Source organism: Bos grunniens, chromosome 20 (assembly GCF_055505025.1).
Source record: "Bos grunniens cultivar Pamir isolate PY7600 chromosome 20, Bosgru_T2T1.0, whole genome shotgun sequence".
Lineage (NCBI taxonomy): Eukaryota > Metazoa > Chordata > Mammalia > Artiodactyla > Bovidae > Bos > Bos grunniens.
Window position 1 is genome coordinate 60,537,443 of NC_141184.1, and position 14,485 is coordinate 60,551,927.

The 14,485-nt window shown below is 41.2% G+C and overlaps 1 protein-coding gene and 1 long non-coding RNA gene across 12 annotated transcripts in view; one reads left to right on the forward strand and one right to left on the reverse strand.

Annotated features, from left to right (window-relative positions):
• PIK3R1 (phosphoinositide-3-kinase regulatory subunit 1) overlaps positions 1 to 4,565 on the forward strand; it is a 455,332-nt gene extending 450,767 nt beyond the window's left edge. For all 5 annotated transcript variants that reach the window (XM_086362037.1, XM_086362036.1, XM_086362038.1 and 2 more), the window contains one exon: positions 389 to 4,565. In XM_086362037.1, coding sequence (XP_086218163.1) covers positions 389 to 578 — 190 coding nt within the window. In that variant the 3' untranslated portion in view covers positions 579 to 4,565. The remainder of the gene's footprint in view (positions 1 to 388) is intronic.
• LOC147350479 (uncharacterized) overlaps positions 1 to 14,485 on the reverse strand; it is a 480,714-nt gene that overhangs the window by 3,174 nt on the left and 463,055 nt on the right. For 4 of the 7 annotated variants that reach the window (XR_015148935.1, XR_015148937.1, XR_015148936.1 and 1 more), the window contains one exon: positions 1,103 to 2,502. This is a non-coding gene — a long non-coding RNA (uncharacterized LOC147350479). Of the gene's footprint in view, positions 1 to 1,102; positions 2,503 to 14,485 lie in introns of those variants that run through there. The other 3 variants (XR_015148938.1, XR_015148941.1, XR_015148939.1) reach the window with 1 other exon arrangement.

Genomic DNA, 14,485 nt, shown 5'->3' on the forward strand with positions numbered 1-14,485 from the left:
ACCATGAAGGGGGAGAGGTTGGATCACTAACATTATTTCAGAGAAGCGAGTGGCCTGCTGAAGGAAAAGGCTCTCGGGTATTTTCTAGCCTGTCATCTCCCTCCGTGTAAGCAGAGGACCACTGCCACAGGAAGGAAGGGGAAAGACCTTGAATAGAGGACAAGGCAATAGAGTTTAGAGTAGATGGAGAGGTATGTGGACAATTCCAAAGCTGTCTCGAAATGACCATCCAGCGGCTCAGGGAAGCTGGTTACCCCCGCAAATCACTCAGCCGCTAAGGAGCACGGGGACAGCGCCACCAGTCCCGAGCTCAGGCAGCATCGGGGGTACCTTGGCATGACGCTCTTCTTTAGCTCACGCAGGCCCGTGTGCTCTCTCCCCCGCGCAGGGTGGACGGCGAGGTCAAGCACTGCGTCATCAACAAGACGGCCACGGGCTACGGCTTCGCCGAGCCCTACAACCTGTACAGCTCCCTCAAGGAGCTGGTGCTCCACTACCAGCACACCTCTCTCGTGCAGCACAACGACTCCCTCAACGTCACACTAGCCTACCCGGTGTACGCGCAGCAGAGGCGATGAAGGGCCGCCCTCCAGCCTGCTCCTCACCTTTGACTCCCCAAGGCCTCTGGCAAGCACAGGGCTCCCCTGCAGCCTGACCTGGGAACTGAGCTGCGGACACCCAGCCGCCTGTCTTCAGATGGGACTCGAGCCTTCGACCCCACGGCAGGAAGGGAAGACGCATCGCAGGGCCACGCACCGGACAGCCGCCGTTCCTCGTCTCGAGTGCTTCGTCAGCCTTTCTCTCTTCCCTCTTTCTGTTTCGGTTTTTTTTTTTTTTTGGTTTAATTTAAAGCCACAACCACACACAAAGAGAAAAAGAAATGCAAAAATCTCTGCGTGCAGGGACAAAGAGGCCTTTAACCATGGTGCTTGTTCGTGCTTTCAGAAGCTTTACCAGCTCAAGAGTTGGGACCTTGGAGACCGGAGCGGGGACGGGCTGACGAGCCCTAGCCTGGGGTCGCTCGGTCCAGCCTGGGTGTTGCCGTGCACGGTGGCCCCCAGACGCACTGCACTGTGGATTATTTCATTTTCTAACGAAATGAACCGATATGTAGCAGAAAGGCACTTCCGCTCGCAGGGAACACTTGAGGGAACGTCTGCTCCGTGTGTTCAGAGGAAGTTTTGTTGTAGCAGAGTGCCAGAAAGTGTTTTGTTGAAATTCTTAAACCAAGAAGACCCACCAACAGAAAAATGGAGCTTTGAAAACAGGACTTCAAAATGACATTTAGTATATAAAATATGTACATACCATTGGATGACTAACTATCAAATAGATGGATTTGTATCAATACCAAATAGCTTCTGTTTTGTTGTGCTGAAGGCTAAATTCACAGTGCTATGCAATTCTTAATTTTCACTGTTGTTATCTGTTTTAAATGTACCTTCAGAATAAGCTTCCCCTGCCCCAGTTTTTGTTGCTTGAAAATACTGTCCCTGATTTTTTTTTTTGTTAATTCATTTTGTTACTCATTTCCTTTTTTTTTTTTTTTTTTTTTAAGAAATGTACAGGATGCCAGTTTAAAAAAAAATGGCTTCAGAATTAAAACTATGAAATATTTTACAGTCTTTCTTGTACAGAGTACTTGGCTGTTAGCCCAAGGTTAAAAAGTTCATAACAGATTTTTTTTTTTTTGGACTAAATGTTTTGTTGGGCAGTGCCTGATAAGCTTCAAAGCTGCTTTATTCAATAAAAAAAAAAAAAAGATATATGAATATGACAAAGTATCGCTGAGTTCAACAATGTTGTTTCAAGACTTAAGATACGGTACCTGGCAATGTTTGTTTCGTAAAGAATTGTGAACTTCTTGAATCTAGGGACGGGGATGTAGCAAAGGGTTGTACAAGTGGGGTGGGGGAGGGTTGGCAAGATGGCATGCACTTTCTCTTTCTTGTTATTACGAAGAAGTGGATCACTGCAAAGTGGAGTCTCTTCCCACTTTGATCTGCTACTTACTATGCCCTCATGACAATTACAAACCTCCTGGAACGCTAGTTCTTAGGAAGGCAGGCAGGGTCTTCGAGCAGTGTTCATCCTTGTTGGAAACACTGATTTCAAAATATCATTGCTGCATTTTTTAACATTAGATGACCCATTACCAGCCAGCCAACATCCATTTTAAGAAAAAGCATGACCTGAAAAAGATATTTTTATCCAGGTATCTGCTATTTTCCTAGCTTTCCATTCAACTTAGATCAGAGAGCCTCACATGGTCATCATCGTTCCTGCCCCGATTGTGGGGGAGCTTGTTGAAGTCATGGCCGTTGTAGGAATCATAGTAACAGTCCTCATTCACCCAAATAATTGTATGTGTTATTACTTCATTGTGGGGAAGAGGGAGGAATTGTTAGAGTATTCTTTCCAACTTACCTTAGCAAGAGCAAGAGGTGTCTATCCCCAACTTGTATGTAAAAGCCTTTCAGTTTACTGGGAACTGTACCTACACTGGAAGGAGTAAAGGGGAGATTAAAATGGAATCTTACAACTTCAGTTCTTCTTGCTCAATATTAGATTCTCCACAGGTTTGTTTTTCTTTCTTTCCAACTACTGGGGTAAGGGGTTTTGTTTTGTTTTTAATGTTGTTCCTTTGAAAGGATCAATCCCGCAGCTGACTTAACTAGAATGTATTTTTTTTTTCCTTTTTACATGAAGCTACTCATATCAAGAGCAATAGTCAGTCTTACAGCCAGACAGACTGTCAGTCCTCAAACTTGACTGTACTGACCTGACCATCTCCCTTTCATCTCCAGACAGTTGATGATTCCCCTAGTTTTAGTCTAGGAGTGTCTGCTTTACAACTATCCTTCCATGTCATACAGAAGCCCAACCATTAGTAAACAGTAGTTTTATCAGCTAGGTTTATTGCTTTTTTGATAGCACATCCATGTATATTATTAACTTTCATTTAATTTCTAAACTATCTGAGATGCAGTATTTCGTGGAAAAGCTACAGTTCTGTTCACCTTTTTTGCTTCAACACTTTGCAAGATGGCATGGTATTAGGCACTTGCCTCATTTCTACATCTCATGAGCATAAATGCAGTAGATTTTTCTTTGAACAGCAAAGGCAGAATTCATGATTTCCTATCACAGTGAGTCACACCTTACGTAGGATGCTATACCTCTGCCCGACGCCTTATTGATAGTGTATAGCATCCCATCACATCTGTCTTGTAGATGTTTGACCAGCAGGGTTCTTGGAGTCCAACCATTCATCTTACAGCACTGAGTGGCTTGTGAGTATAAATGGAGACAGCAGAGGCATTCCTGATACATGCTTACATCCATGTGTGGATTTTCCCCACCCGGTATAGCATCCTGAACGTAAAAGCCAGAAGCTAAGCTGCAGAGAGGCTATGATGGGGCTGTAGAAGTGGGAGCGCTGCGATCTGAAATCACCCACGAGAAAAAAATCACAACCATAAGGAAAAGGCAGAAAGCTTGTTTTTGCAACTTCTGACAACTTCACGGCCCTTGATATATGTATATATGTATATGTGCATGGACTGTTTCCAGTACACCTTTCAGCCAAAACAGATCCACAGTCGTTGAGTTCAAGTACATAACGAGACAATGTCTAGTACAATTCTTGTATATGTGTATGGGGTTTTTTTCTTTGAAGTTGTTTTGTTTTGTCTTAACAAAGGTGAAAATTGTTTGCAAGTGGAGTGAGAAGTTCATAATTCTTTGGCCTTTTTTCTGTTGTTTAAAAGTTACTCCTTTGGGGTAGCTGGTCTCCGTGGCTCACTGAACTTGGAAACCCACGTTTTTGGTGTGTTCAGTCAAATGTGTTGATGTGAGCTGTCACTGCGGAACCAACTGCTTTGTCATATAGCTGGTTATGAACTAGTAACGTGTTTGGGAAGTCCTACTGATGTTCCTTTTTGGGAGAAAAATTCTGCTGGTTCTAACAACTGTGCTTCTGCTATGCATGGTATCCAAGTCAGTTGGAAAGCAGACCCTGAAATTTGAGTTTAGGGTCATTTAAGAAAGGGGCAGTTTATGGCACAATGCCTCACATGAGACAAAGTTCTGAAATGCCAAATTCTTATTTTTTAGAAATCTAGTTAAATTACCAGTATAAATGACCAGTATGAACAGAATTGGGTTCATTGGAAACACTAACCAACTTAACATTGAGCTTGTCACCATGAGAGAGCATTAGCTGCCCAGGATGCTGCTATTAAAAAAAAAAAAAAAAAAAAGGCAAAACAAAAATAGCTCATTTATATGTGTGTATTTTTTAAAGCTATGATCTGTTCGATGTTTTTACAAATCTGTTTCTATGACATTGTTAAAATAAAGTTGGTCTTTTGACGAGAGGGAGGTTGTCATGGTCAGCTGTAATTTTGCCTTTACAAGGCACCTGGGGCGGGGGGCGGGGGGACTGTGCCTCCTTGACATTTGTTCAAGCTATAGGTTCAATGGAGCTATGTCTTGTTGTTTTAAGTTGCTTTAATGCATTGTATTAGGTCTTCAAACAGAATAAAGGTTGTTTTGAAACTGAAGTCATGGTTTGAAATTTCAGCAATCACCAAAGAAATTTTTAAACACTCTTCCTCTTTATGTTAATGTTGCATCTCCTTCTGTAGTCCCCCACCCACCCCATCACTGTCATTATCTCGTTTTTGTCCAGTGAGAAAAACAGGAGTGGTCACGTGAATGATGGGTCAGTGTCATTTACACCATTTCACTATATGCTTAATGGTGGAAAGAAATAGCTCTAGGTAATATCATGTGTAAGAAAACGTAATCACTGTCAGTCCCTCCCATTCACTGTCCATCTCCAAAGCTGCAGAATCGTTCTCTAAAAACTGGTCGGTGAAAGTAACCTTTGTCCCTCTGTTCTCTGGGCTGCATATATGGGCCAGCCACAGCACAGGGGTCCTGAGAGGCACTGTGCGGCATGCAAAGGTGACATGGACCTCCAGACAGGAAACGAAGATTCACTCTAGATTCTGCTTTCACATTATAGCATCTAGTCAATATATGTAAACCATTCTTAATCTAAAATAACTTTCCCACTTGTTTTGATTGCTGACTGAATTTATAATGAGGTCACTTTGCATGCACCTGGCACTCAACACCTAAGCACAGTGAGGGTCCCAGACATGAAGGCATGGTCTGGTGATGGTGATGAGATGGGCACACAGTAATTACAGTCATGGCAACAATGACTAATACACCAAGTATGGCAGTACTGCTCGGATTCATTTCCTGCTCTTTCCCTGCTCTGTTCTGTATTAGAGAGAACTCTATACTCAGAATCTCCTGACCTCTGGCTTTTAGGGAGCGACTCTCCCTTGTTTCACTACCTCGGTAGTGCATCTAGTTGGTGAATCTCCCAGCTCCTGCCAGAAAGACTTGGGGATCTGAGCAGCCTTACTATGCTCCTCTCTCCCTCTCTGTTCCTCTGGCAACTGTGTCTTCCCATTTTTACTCTAACACAAGGTGTAGTTGCAGCTTTATGTTGTTGCTAAACTTGTGGTTTCTCTCAGAACTCCCAGTTTGGTTTCTGAGCCAAACCTAGTCTGGTTTCTGTCACCTAAGTAGCCAACCGTCTTTATTCAGGCCTTTCTTTAAGACTAGATTCATTTCTTTTCTCCTCACTGCTCTTTGATTGATAGACCAAGTGAATATTATCCATTTAAACTATGTATGTGTTATCTGATTTAACAATTCTTTCACAATTATGAGTTAGAAGACAGTATCTCAGGTGGGGAAACAAGTATCAAATCTAGGTGACTTATCCAACGTCATGCAGCCCTATGACCACAGAGTACCCAGGCGGTCTGACTCAAGCTACAGCTCTTCACTACTAAGTGCTGGAAAAGGCACTAGGAAGTTCAGAGAAAAGTCCACTGGTTGGTCTTCCTGCTGGGGGATCTAACCATATAGCTCTCAAGTGCTGGAGAGGGTACACGTGGCACACAATGAGTGGCAGGAAATGGCATGGGTTGCTTTAGAACAGTGGTTCCTGCAGTGTGGTCCCCAGACCAACAGCATTAGCATCAGGACTGCTTGGAAACCTGTTAGAAGTGCCTCTTCAAGCCCCACCCCTGACCAACTCAGAGTGAGACCCAGAAATCTGTCTCAGGAAGTTCTCTGGGTGATTTTAATGTTAATACTAAAATTTGAGAATCACTACTTAAGATCACCAGATAGTTGAAATAGTGCTTCTTATATTTTAGTTAAAAGTCACTACCATTAATGAGTGATATGTAGTTTTACTTTATCATTTGTATTCATAGCATAGACTCTATATAGGGAAGAGACTAAGATCCATTTACAGCTTAGGACGTCTTAGCTAGGTCAGCTCTTTCTTTAACCCAGCTGTGGGAATTTATCAACTCCACATACCTGTAGACCTCCAGTTCTACACCTGTGAAGTAAGGTTATGAGAAAGTCCAGAAAGTCTTCAGGACTCCTAGAGCACATGTTGTGTATTGAGTGAAACAACTCAGTTGCCCAGTTCTCCACTTACAATTTGGCCAAAGTTATAACCCACAACATGACTGTGGCTATAGACCACTAAGACTGTAGTATGGCCCTTTATCTGTAGCAATGGCCAAGAAGCATTAGCAAAATTAGAATCCTCTTATCTTGTTCATGTCTTAAAGCTACACTTCAGATGAGTCAAAATGGGAAGCCAAGTTCTTGATAATATGATGAAGAATACAGTTGAAGATGGCACTTTGTCCATCTATCTAAACCACAAGACCCTGAGTCAGAGAACTTGGCCTGCCAAATCTTCTGGGATATGGTTGGAGTTAGGTAAGTATAGTAAGACTTGATACTGTGTCAACTCAAAAAAATATTTCCTCCCTGGACTTGCCCCTTAAAAACGAAAAAGTATTTGTCTAAAAATAAGAATCCTGTAAAGACTTAAATGTACAAGACCTGAAACCATGAAACTCCCAGAAGAAAACAGGGGAAAAGCTCCTTGGTGTGGGTCTTGGCTATGATTTTGGATGGGACACAGCACAAACGACAGAATCAAAAATAAACAAGACAGACTGCATCAAACTAAACAGCTTTTGCACAGCAAAAGAAATAATGTACAAAATGAAAATACAATGAACAGAACGGGAAAAATATTTGCAAACCGCACGTTTTGTGAGGTAAATATCCAAAATATATAAAAAATTCATACAACTCAATAGCAGAAAGCCCCACAAATAATCCAAATGAGCAAGAGACTTGAGTAGACATTTTTAAGGCATTCAAAAGGCCAAAAAGCACATGGAAAAAAAGTTCAAATCACTAGTCATTGGGAAATGCAAAAGAAAACCACAAGTTGTCCCCAGAATGGCTATTATTGATAAGTGATGTCACCCAAATGGTGACATAAGTGACTCCTGATTTGACTTCCCCTCACACAAGGAACAATTCACAACTCAACTATTCATGGACAAGCTACAACTGAGAATCGTAGAACAAGGGAGTGAGGGAAGCATGCCCCTGCTTCAGCAGTTGTCCCAATCAGCAGCTTTGCTCACCTGCAGAACCAAGTCAGTGGCCCAGTCTGGCTAAGGATACTGGTCTATCTGATTCAAGTTCCTAGTGGAAGAGTTCTGCCAGCCCTGGAGCCTGGTCTGCTCACACCCAGGCAGAAAAGCTGAGTCACAGGCCTACCAGCTGCAGAACATGGCTCCCATCCTCATATGACAGGAAGGGCTGGTGAGAACATCTGGAAGCTGTGAAACCCAGCAACACTCAAGCTGAGAGGCAGGTGGACAGAGCTGATCACCCTTAGAGTGAAGCTAGTGGACCTGTTCAGCCAAGAAACTTGGGGCCCACGTCTCTGTGAGTCAAGACCACAAACAAAACGCTTTTGTGGCTTTGGAGCTACTTTTCTCAATGTGCTCAGTCAGGGAAACAAATTTATAGCCCTGCTCACTGCTGAAGACAGCCTTCAGCCTATCTGACCAGGGAATCTAACCAGAGCACACAGGAAGCTGTATAGCCCATCCAGTAATCCTGCTTACATGGGAACTTCAACAGAGAGCATACCCCCATGCTTTCTCTGTCTCCAGAGCAAAACTGGTGACCAAAATATTCAGTGCACAGTGTTGCCTGATTCAGGTCCCCATACAATCAGTTGTGCAGGCTGTCCTACCCTATCCTATCCTGCTGTCCTGCCAGGGAAGGGAAGCTAATTCATAGGCCCACTTACTCCTGAGTACATTACTCAGTCCCTGCCATCTAGTAAACATGACCAGATAATCCATGCAACTGTGGAGCCCATCCTAAAGCATCATGTGGCCAAGTAACCAAGCTAGCAGTCTTATCCAGCTGTTCTCAGCCAGTGGCACATGACCCCACTCCTGACCTCAAAGCTCAAACTGCTGCCTCACCCCGTAATAGACCCTAATAGCAGGCTCAGCCTGCCCAAGGTCATTACCAGGATACCTGTCCAGAAACCCAATCTGAACTAACTGGTGAAGAATTATCTCTACCGAAATGTACACGCAATATCTGGAAGAGGAGGCTACATACTCAAATGCACAGATATCAATGTAAGAAATCAAGGTTCACAAAAAATGAGGTAAATATCATACCACCAAAGGAAACTAAGAAAGCCCTAATAGCTAGCCCTAAAGAAATGGAACTCTGAATAGTCAAAATTTTCAGAATAATTCTCCTAAAGAAGTTTAGTGAACTATAAGAACACAAACTAAATGCAATTAGGAAAACCACATGACCAAAACATGAACTTCAACAAAGAAACAAACCAGTAAAAAAGACATCCTAGAGCTGAAAAAGCTGAGGATTCAATAGAGAGCTTCAAAAATGACTCAATCCCATAGAAGAATCAGTGACTTGGAAGACAATATATTTGAAATTAACTAGTCAGCAGAGCAACAAGACAAAAGAAAAGAAAAGAAAGAGTGAAAAATGCCTACATGACTTATGGGACACAATAAAAAGTAAAAATATTCATATTATGGGAATTCCAGAAGAGAAGAAGAAGAGAAAGAGAAAGGGACAAAGTCTAACTAAAGCAATAACGACTGAAAAGTTCCAAAACAGAAATAGATGTTCAGATCCAAAAGGCCCAGAAGACCTCAAGTAGGTTGAACCAGCACAGGGCTGCCCAGAGACACAATATAATTAAATTATCAAAAGACAAAGAGCAGCAAGAGAAAAGAAAGGAATTACATATAAGGGAATCCCTATCAGACAATCAGCCATGTTCTCAACAGAAACTTTTCAGGCTGGGAGAAAATGGGATGACATAGTCTACATGGAGAAGGCAATAGCAAGCCACTCCAGTACTCTTGGCCTAGAAAATCCCATGGACGGAGGAGCCTGGTAGGCTGCAGTTCATGGGGTCGCTACGAGTTGGACATGACTGAATTACTTCACTTTCACGCATTGGAGAAGGAAATGGCAACCCACTCCAGTGTTCTTGCCTGGAGAATCCTAGGGACAGGGGAGCCTGGTGGGCTGCCGTCTATGGGGTCGCATAGAGTCAGACACAACTGAAGCAACTTAGCAGCAGCAGTAGCAGCAGCAGTCTGTGTGAGAATGAAAGTGAAAGTTGCTCAGTCATGTCCAACTCTTTGCAATCCCATGGACTATGCAATCCATGGAATTCTCCAGGCCAGAACACTGGAGTGGGTAGCCGTTCCTTTCTCCAGGGGATCTTTCCAACCCAGGTCTCCCACATTGCAGGCAGATTCTTTACCAGCTGAGCCACCAGAGAAGCCCAATATGTAGACTATCTTTCAATAGTCTACATATTGAAAGATAAAAACATTTGACCAAGAATTCTACACCTGGTGAAGCCATCCTTTAGAAAAAAGGAGTAATACAGACTCCCAAAGAAACAAAAGCTGAGGGAATTCATTACCACCAGAACTGCCTTCTAAGATATGCTAAAGGGAACTCTTTGAGTGGGTTAAAAAAATGCTAATTATAATCATACAAACAAGATTGGGAGAGAAAATGGCCAAGTAGAAGGACATGAGCTCACCTGCTCTCACATAAACACCAAAATCACAAATAACTGTTGAACGATCATTGATTAAAAAAACACTGGAACCTATCAAAAGAGATATCCTACATCCAAAGACAAAGGCAACTACAATGAGATGGTACAAGAGGCACAGTCATTGATAAAACCAAATCCCATACTCACTAAGTGGGCACCCTCAAACTGGGAAATAGTTGTATCACAGAGGCTCTCTGACAGGAGTCAAAATTCTGAGCCCCACATCAGGCTCCCCAGCCTGGGAGTCTGGCAGTGAGAGAAGCCCTCAGAGCATGTGGCCTTGAAGGTTAGCAGGGTTTGATCATAAGAATTCCACCAGACTGGGGGAAACAGAAACTCTACTCTTGGAGGGCACACACAAGATCTCATGCACACCAAGACTAGGGGAAAAAGCAGTGACCTCATAGGAGTCTGGGTCATAGCTACCTGTTGGTATTGGATGGTCTTCTGTGGAGGCTGGTGGCATCTGTGGCTCACTATGGGAACAAAGACATCAGTGGCTCTAGTTTTGGGGAGTACTCATTGGCATGAACCCTCTCAAGGCCACCATTTTCTCACCAAGACATTGCCCCACCCAAAAGCCTGCAGGCTCCAGTGCTGGGATGCCTCAGGCTGACAGGGCAGAAATATAGCACCACACACCAGTAGACAGGCTGGCTAAATTCTCCATGAATCCACAGCTGTCTGCTAAACACACACCTTGACAGAGCCTTACCCACCAAAGAAACAACACCCAGCTCCATACACAAGTGGGCAGGAACAAGCCCCACCCACCAAGAAGGCTGCACAAACCTCTTAGACCAGCCTGATCCATCAGGGGGCAGAGAACAGAGGAAAGAAGAATTACTACACTGCAGCTTGCAGAATGAAAAACCACAATCATAGAAAGTTAGACAAAATGAGATGGCAAAGGATTATGTTCCAGACAAAGGAACAAGATATAACCCTAGAAGAACAATTAAGTGAAATGGAGATAGGCAATCTACCCAAAAAAGAATTCAGAATAACGATAGTAAAGATAATCCAAGATCTCAGGGAAAAAAGAGACCAAGAAGATATAAGAAATGTTTGACAAAGAAAAAATCTAAAAAACAAACAGAGATAACAATACAATAATTGAAATGAAAAATAACACTAGAAGGAATCAATAGCAGAGTAAGTGAGGAAGAAGAACAGAGAAGTGAGCTGGAAGACAGAATGGTGGAAATCACTGCTTTGGAACAGGATAAAGGAAAAAGAATGAAAAGAAGTGAGGACAGTATAAGAGACTTCTGGGACAATATAAAATGCACCAACATGTGCATTATAGGGATCCCCACAAGGAAAAGGCAAAGAGAAAGGACCAGAGAAAATATTTGAAGTGAAAACATCCCTAACATGGTAAAGGAAACAGTCACCCAACTCCAGGAAGCACAGGTCCCAGGCAGGATAAACCTGAGGAGGAACATGCCTAGACACATAGTAATCAAACTGATAAAAATTAAAGAGAAAACATTAAAAGCAACAAGGAAAAAGCAACCAATAACAAACACGGGAATTTCCATAAGGTTATTAGCTAATTTTTCAGCAGAAATTCTGCAGGCCAGAAGGTAGTGACACAATATATTTGAAGTGATGAAAGGGAAGAATCTACAACCAAAAACATGCTACCCAGCAAGGCTCTCATTCAGATTCAATGGAGAAATCAAAAGCTTTACAGATAAGCAAAAGCTAAGCAAAGTCAGCACTACCAGAAGAGCTTTGCAACAAATGTTACAGATCTTCTCTAGGAGAAGAAAGAGCCACAACTAGAAACAAGAAAATCATGAATAGAAAAGCTCACCTGGAAAGGCAAACATACAATGAAGGTAGGAAATCATCCACACAAAAATATGACATCAAAACCAGCAATTGTGGGATTTCCTTGGCAGTCCAGTGGTTAAGACTTAATGCTCCCAATGCATGGGGCACAGGTTCAACCCCAAGTCAGGGACTAAGATCTTATATGGCCAATACATAAATACATAAAAATAAATTTAAAAATAAATATAAAATAGATAAAACATAATTTAAAATAAATAAAAGTCTTAAAAAAACAAAAATTGTGAAAAGAGGAAAGTAACCAATTCAGGATATTGGAAATGCATTTGAAATTAAAAGACCAGCAACTTAAAATAACCTTGTATATCTATATCTATTTGACTCCTATATCAAAACCTCATGGTAACCACAAACCAAAAATCTATGGTACAAACACAGACACACACAAAAGAAATTCAAACACAACAATACAGTCATCAAATCACAAGAGAAAAGAAGACAAGAGAAAGGGAAGAAAAAGATCTACAAAAACAAACCCCAAACAATCAACAAAATGGCAATAAGAACACATGTATTGATAATTACTGTAAACATAAATACTCTTAACAGAAAGATACAGACAGGCTGAATGCACGCAAAAACAAGACCCATGTACATGCTTTCTACCAGAGACCCGCTTCAGATCTAGGGACACATACAGACTAAAAATAAGGGGACACAAAAAGGTATTCCACACAAATGGAAGTCAAAAGCAAGGTCTAAGAGTAATATTCATATCAGACAAAATAGGCTGTTGCAAGAGGCAAAGAACACTACATTACGATCAAGGGATCAATCTAAAAAGAAGATATTAAAAGTGTGTGTATATATATATATGCACCCAATATAGGAGCACCTCAATATATAAGCAAATACTAACAGCCGTAAAAGGATTAATCAACAGTTACACAGTAATAGTGGGGGAACTTTAACACTCCACTTTAATCAATGCACAAATAATCCAAAGAGAAAATCAATAAGGAAACAGAGGCCTTAAATTATAGATTACACCAGATAAGCTTAATTGATATTTATAGAGCATTCCATCCAAAAGCTGCAGAATACACCTTCTTCTCAAATGCACATGGAATATTCTCCAGGCTTGATTACATGCTGGGCCACAAAGTGAGCCTTGGTAAATTTAAGAAAATTGAAATCATATCAAGCATGTTTTCTGACTACAATGCTATGAGACTAGAAATCAACAACAAGAAAAAATTGTAAAAAAAAAAAAAAAACCACAAACATAGGGAGGCTAAAAAATATGCTACTAAACAACCAATGAATCACTGAGGAAATCAAAGACAAAAATCAAGAACTAACTAGAGATAAATGAAAATTAAGGCACAATGATCCAAAACCCTACAGGGTTGCAGCAACAGCCGTTCTCTAAGAAGGAAGTTTATAGCAGTACAAGCTTACCTCAGGAAACAGGAAAAGTCTCAAACAATCTAAACTTACTCCTAAAGCAACAAAAGAAAGAACAAGCAAAAACCAAGGTTAGTAGAAGGCAATAAACCATAAAGATTAGAAAAGAAATAGAGATGAAGAAAATAATAGGAAAGGTCAATGAAGCTAAAAGTTAGTTCTTTGAAAAAATAAAATGGATAAACTTTCAGCCACACTCATCAAGAAAAAAAAAAGAAATAGAAGGCTGAGATCAATAAAATTAGAAATGAAAAAGGAAGAGATACTACTGACTCTGCAAAAAAACAAAGTAGTAACTCTATGACAATCCAATAGACAACCTGGGAGAAATGGACACATTTTTAGATGAGTACAATCTCCCAAGAAGAAATAAAAAATACTAACAGACCTATCACAAGTACTGAAATTGAAACTGTGGTTTAAAAGCTTCTAACAAAATCCCAGAACCAGACCATTTCATGGGTGAGTTCCACCAAATATTTAGAGAAGAGTTAACATCTATCCTTCTGAACAACTGCAGAAAACCTGCAGAGGAAGGAACACTCATAAGCTCATTCCATGAGGCCACCATCAACCTGATACCTAAACCAGACAAAGATATTACAAAAAAAGAAAATTACAGGCCAATGTGTCTGATGAACACACAAATATCCTCAACAAAATACTAGCAAACAAAATCCAACAGTATGGATTCAATACAATCCTTATCATATTGCCAATGGCATTTTTCACAGAACTATAACAAAAGAGAAGGAAATAGCAACACTCCAGTATTCTTGCCTGGAGAATTTCATGGACAGAGGAGCCTGTCAGGCTGCTGTCTATAGGACTGCAAAGAGTCAGTCAGACGTTACTGAGCAACTAACACTTACTTAGAACAACAACAACAAAAAAATTGTTTTTGTATGGAGACACAAGAGATTCGAAATAGCCAAAGCAATCCTGAGAATGAAAAATAGAGCTGGAGGAATCAGATTCCCTGACTTCAGACTACAATACAAAGCCACAATCATCGAATCATTATGGTACTGGCACATACAAAAAAACCCCAGAAATATAGATCAATGGAACAGAATAGAAAGCCCAGAAATAAACCCATGTATCTATGGTCAAATTAATCTAAAATGTAGGAGGCAACAATATACAGTGGAGAAAAGAGAGTCC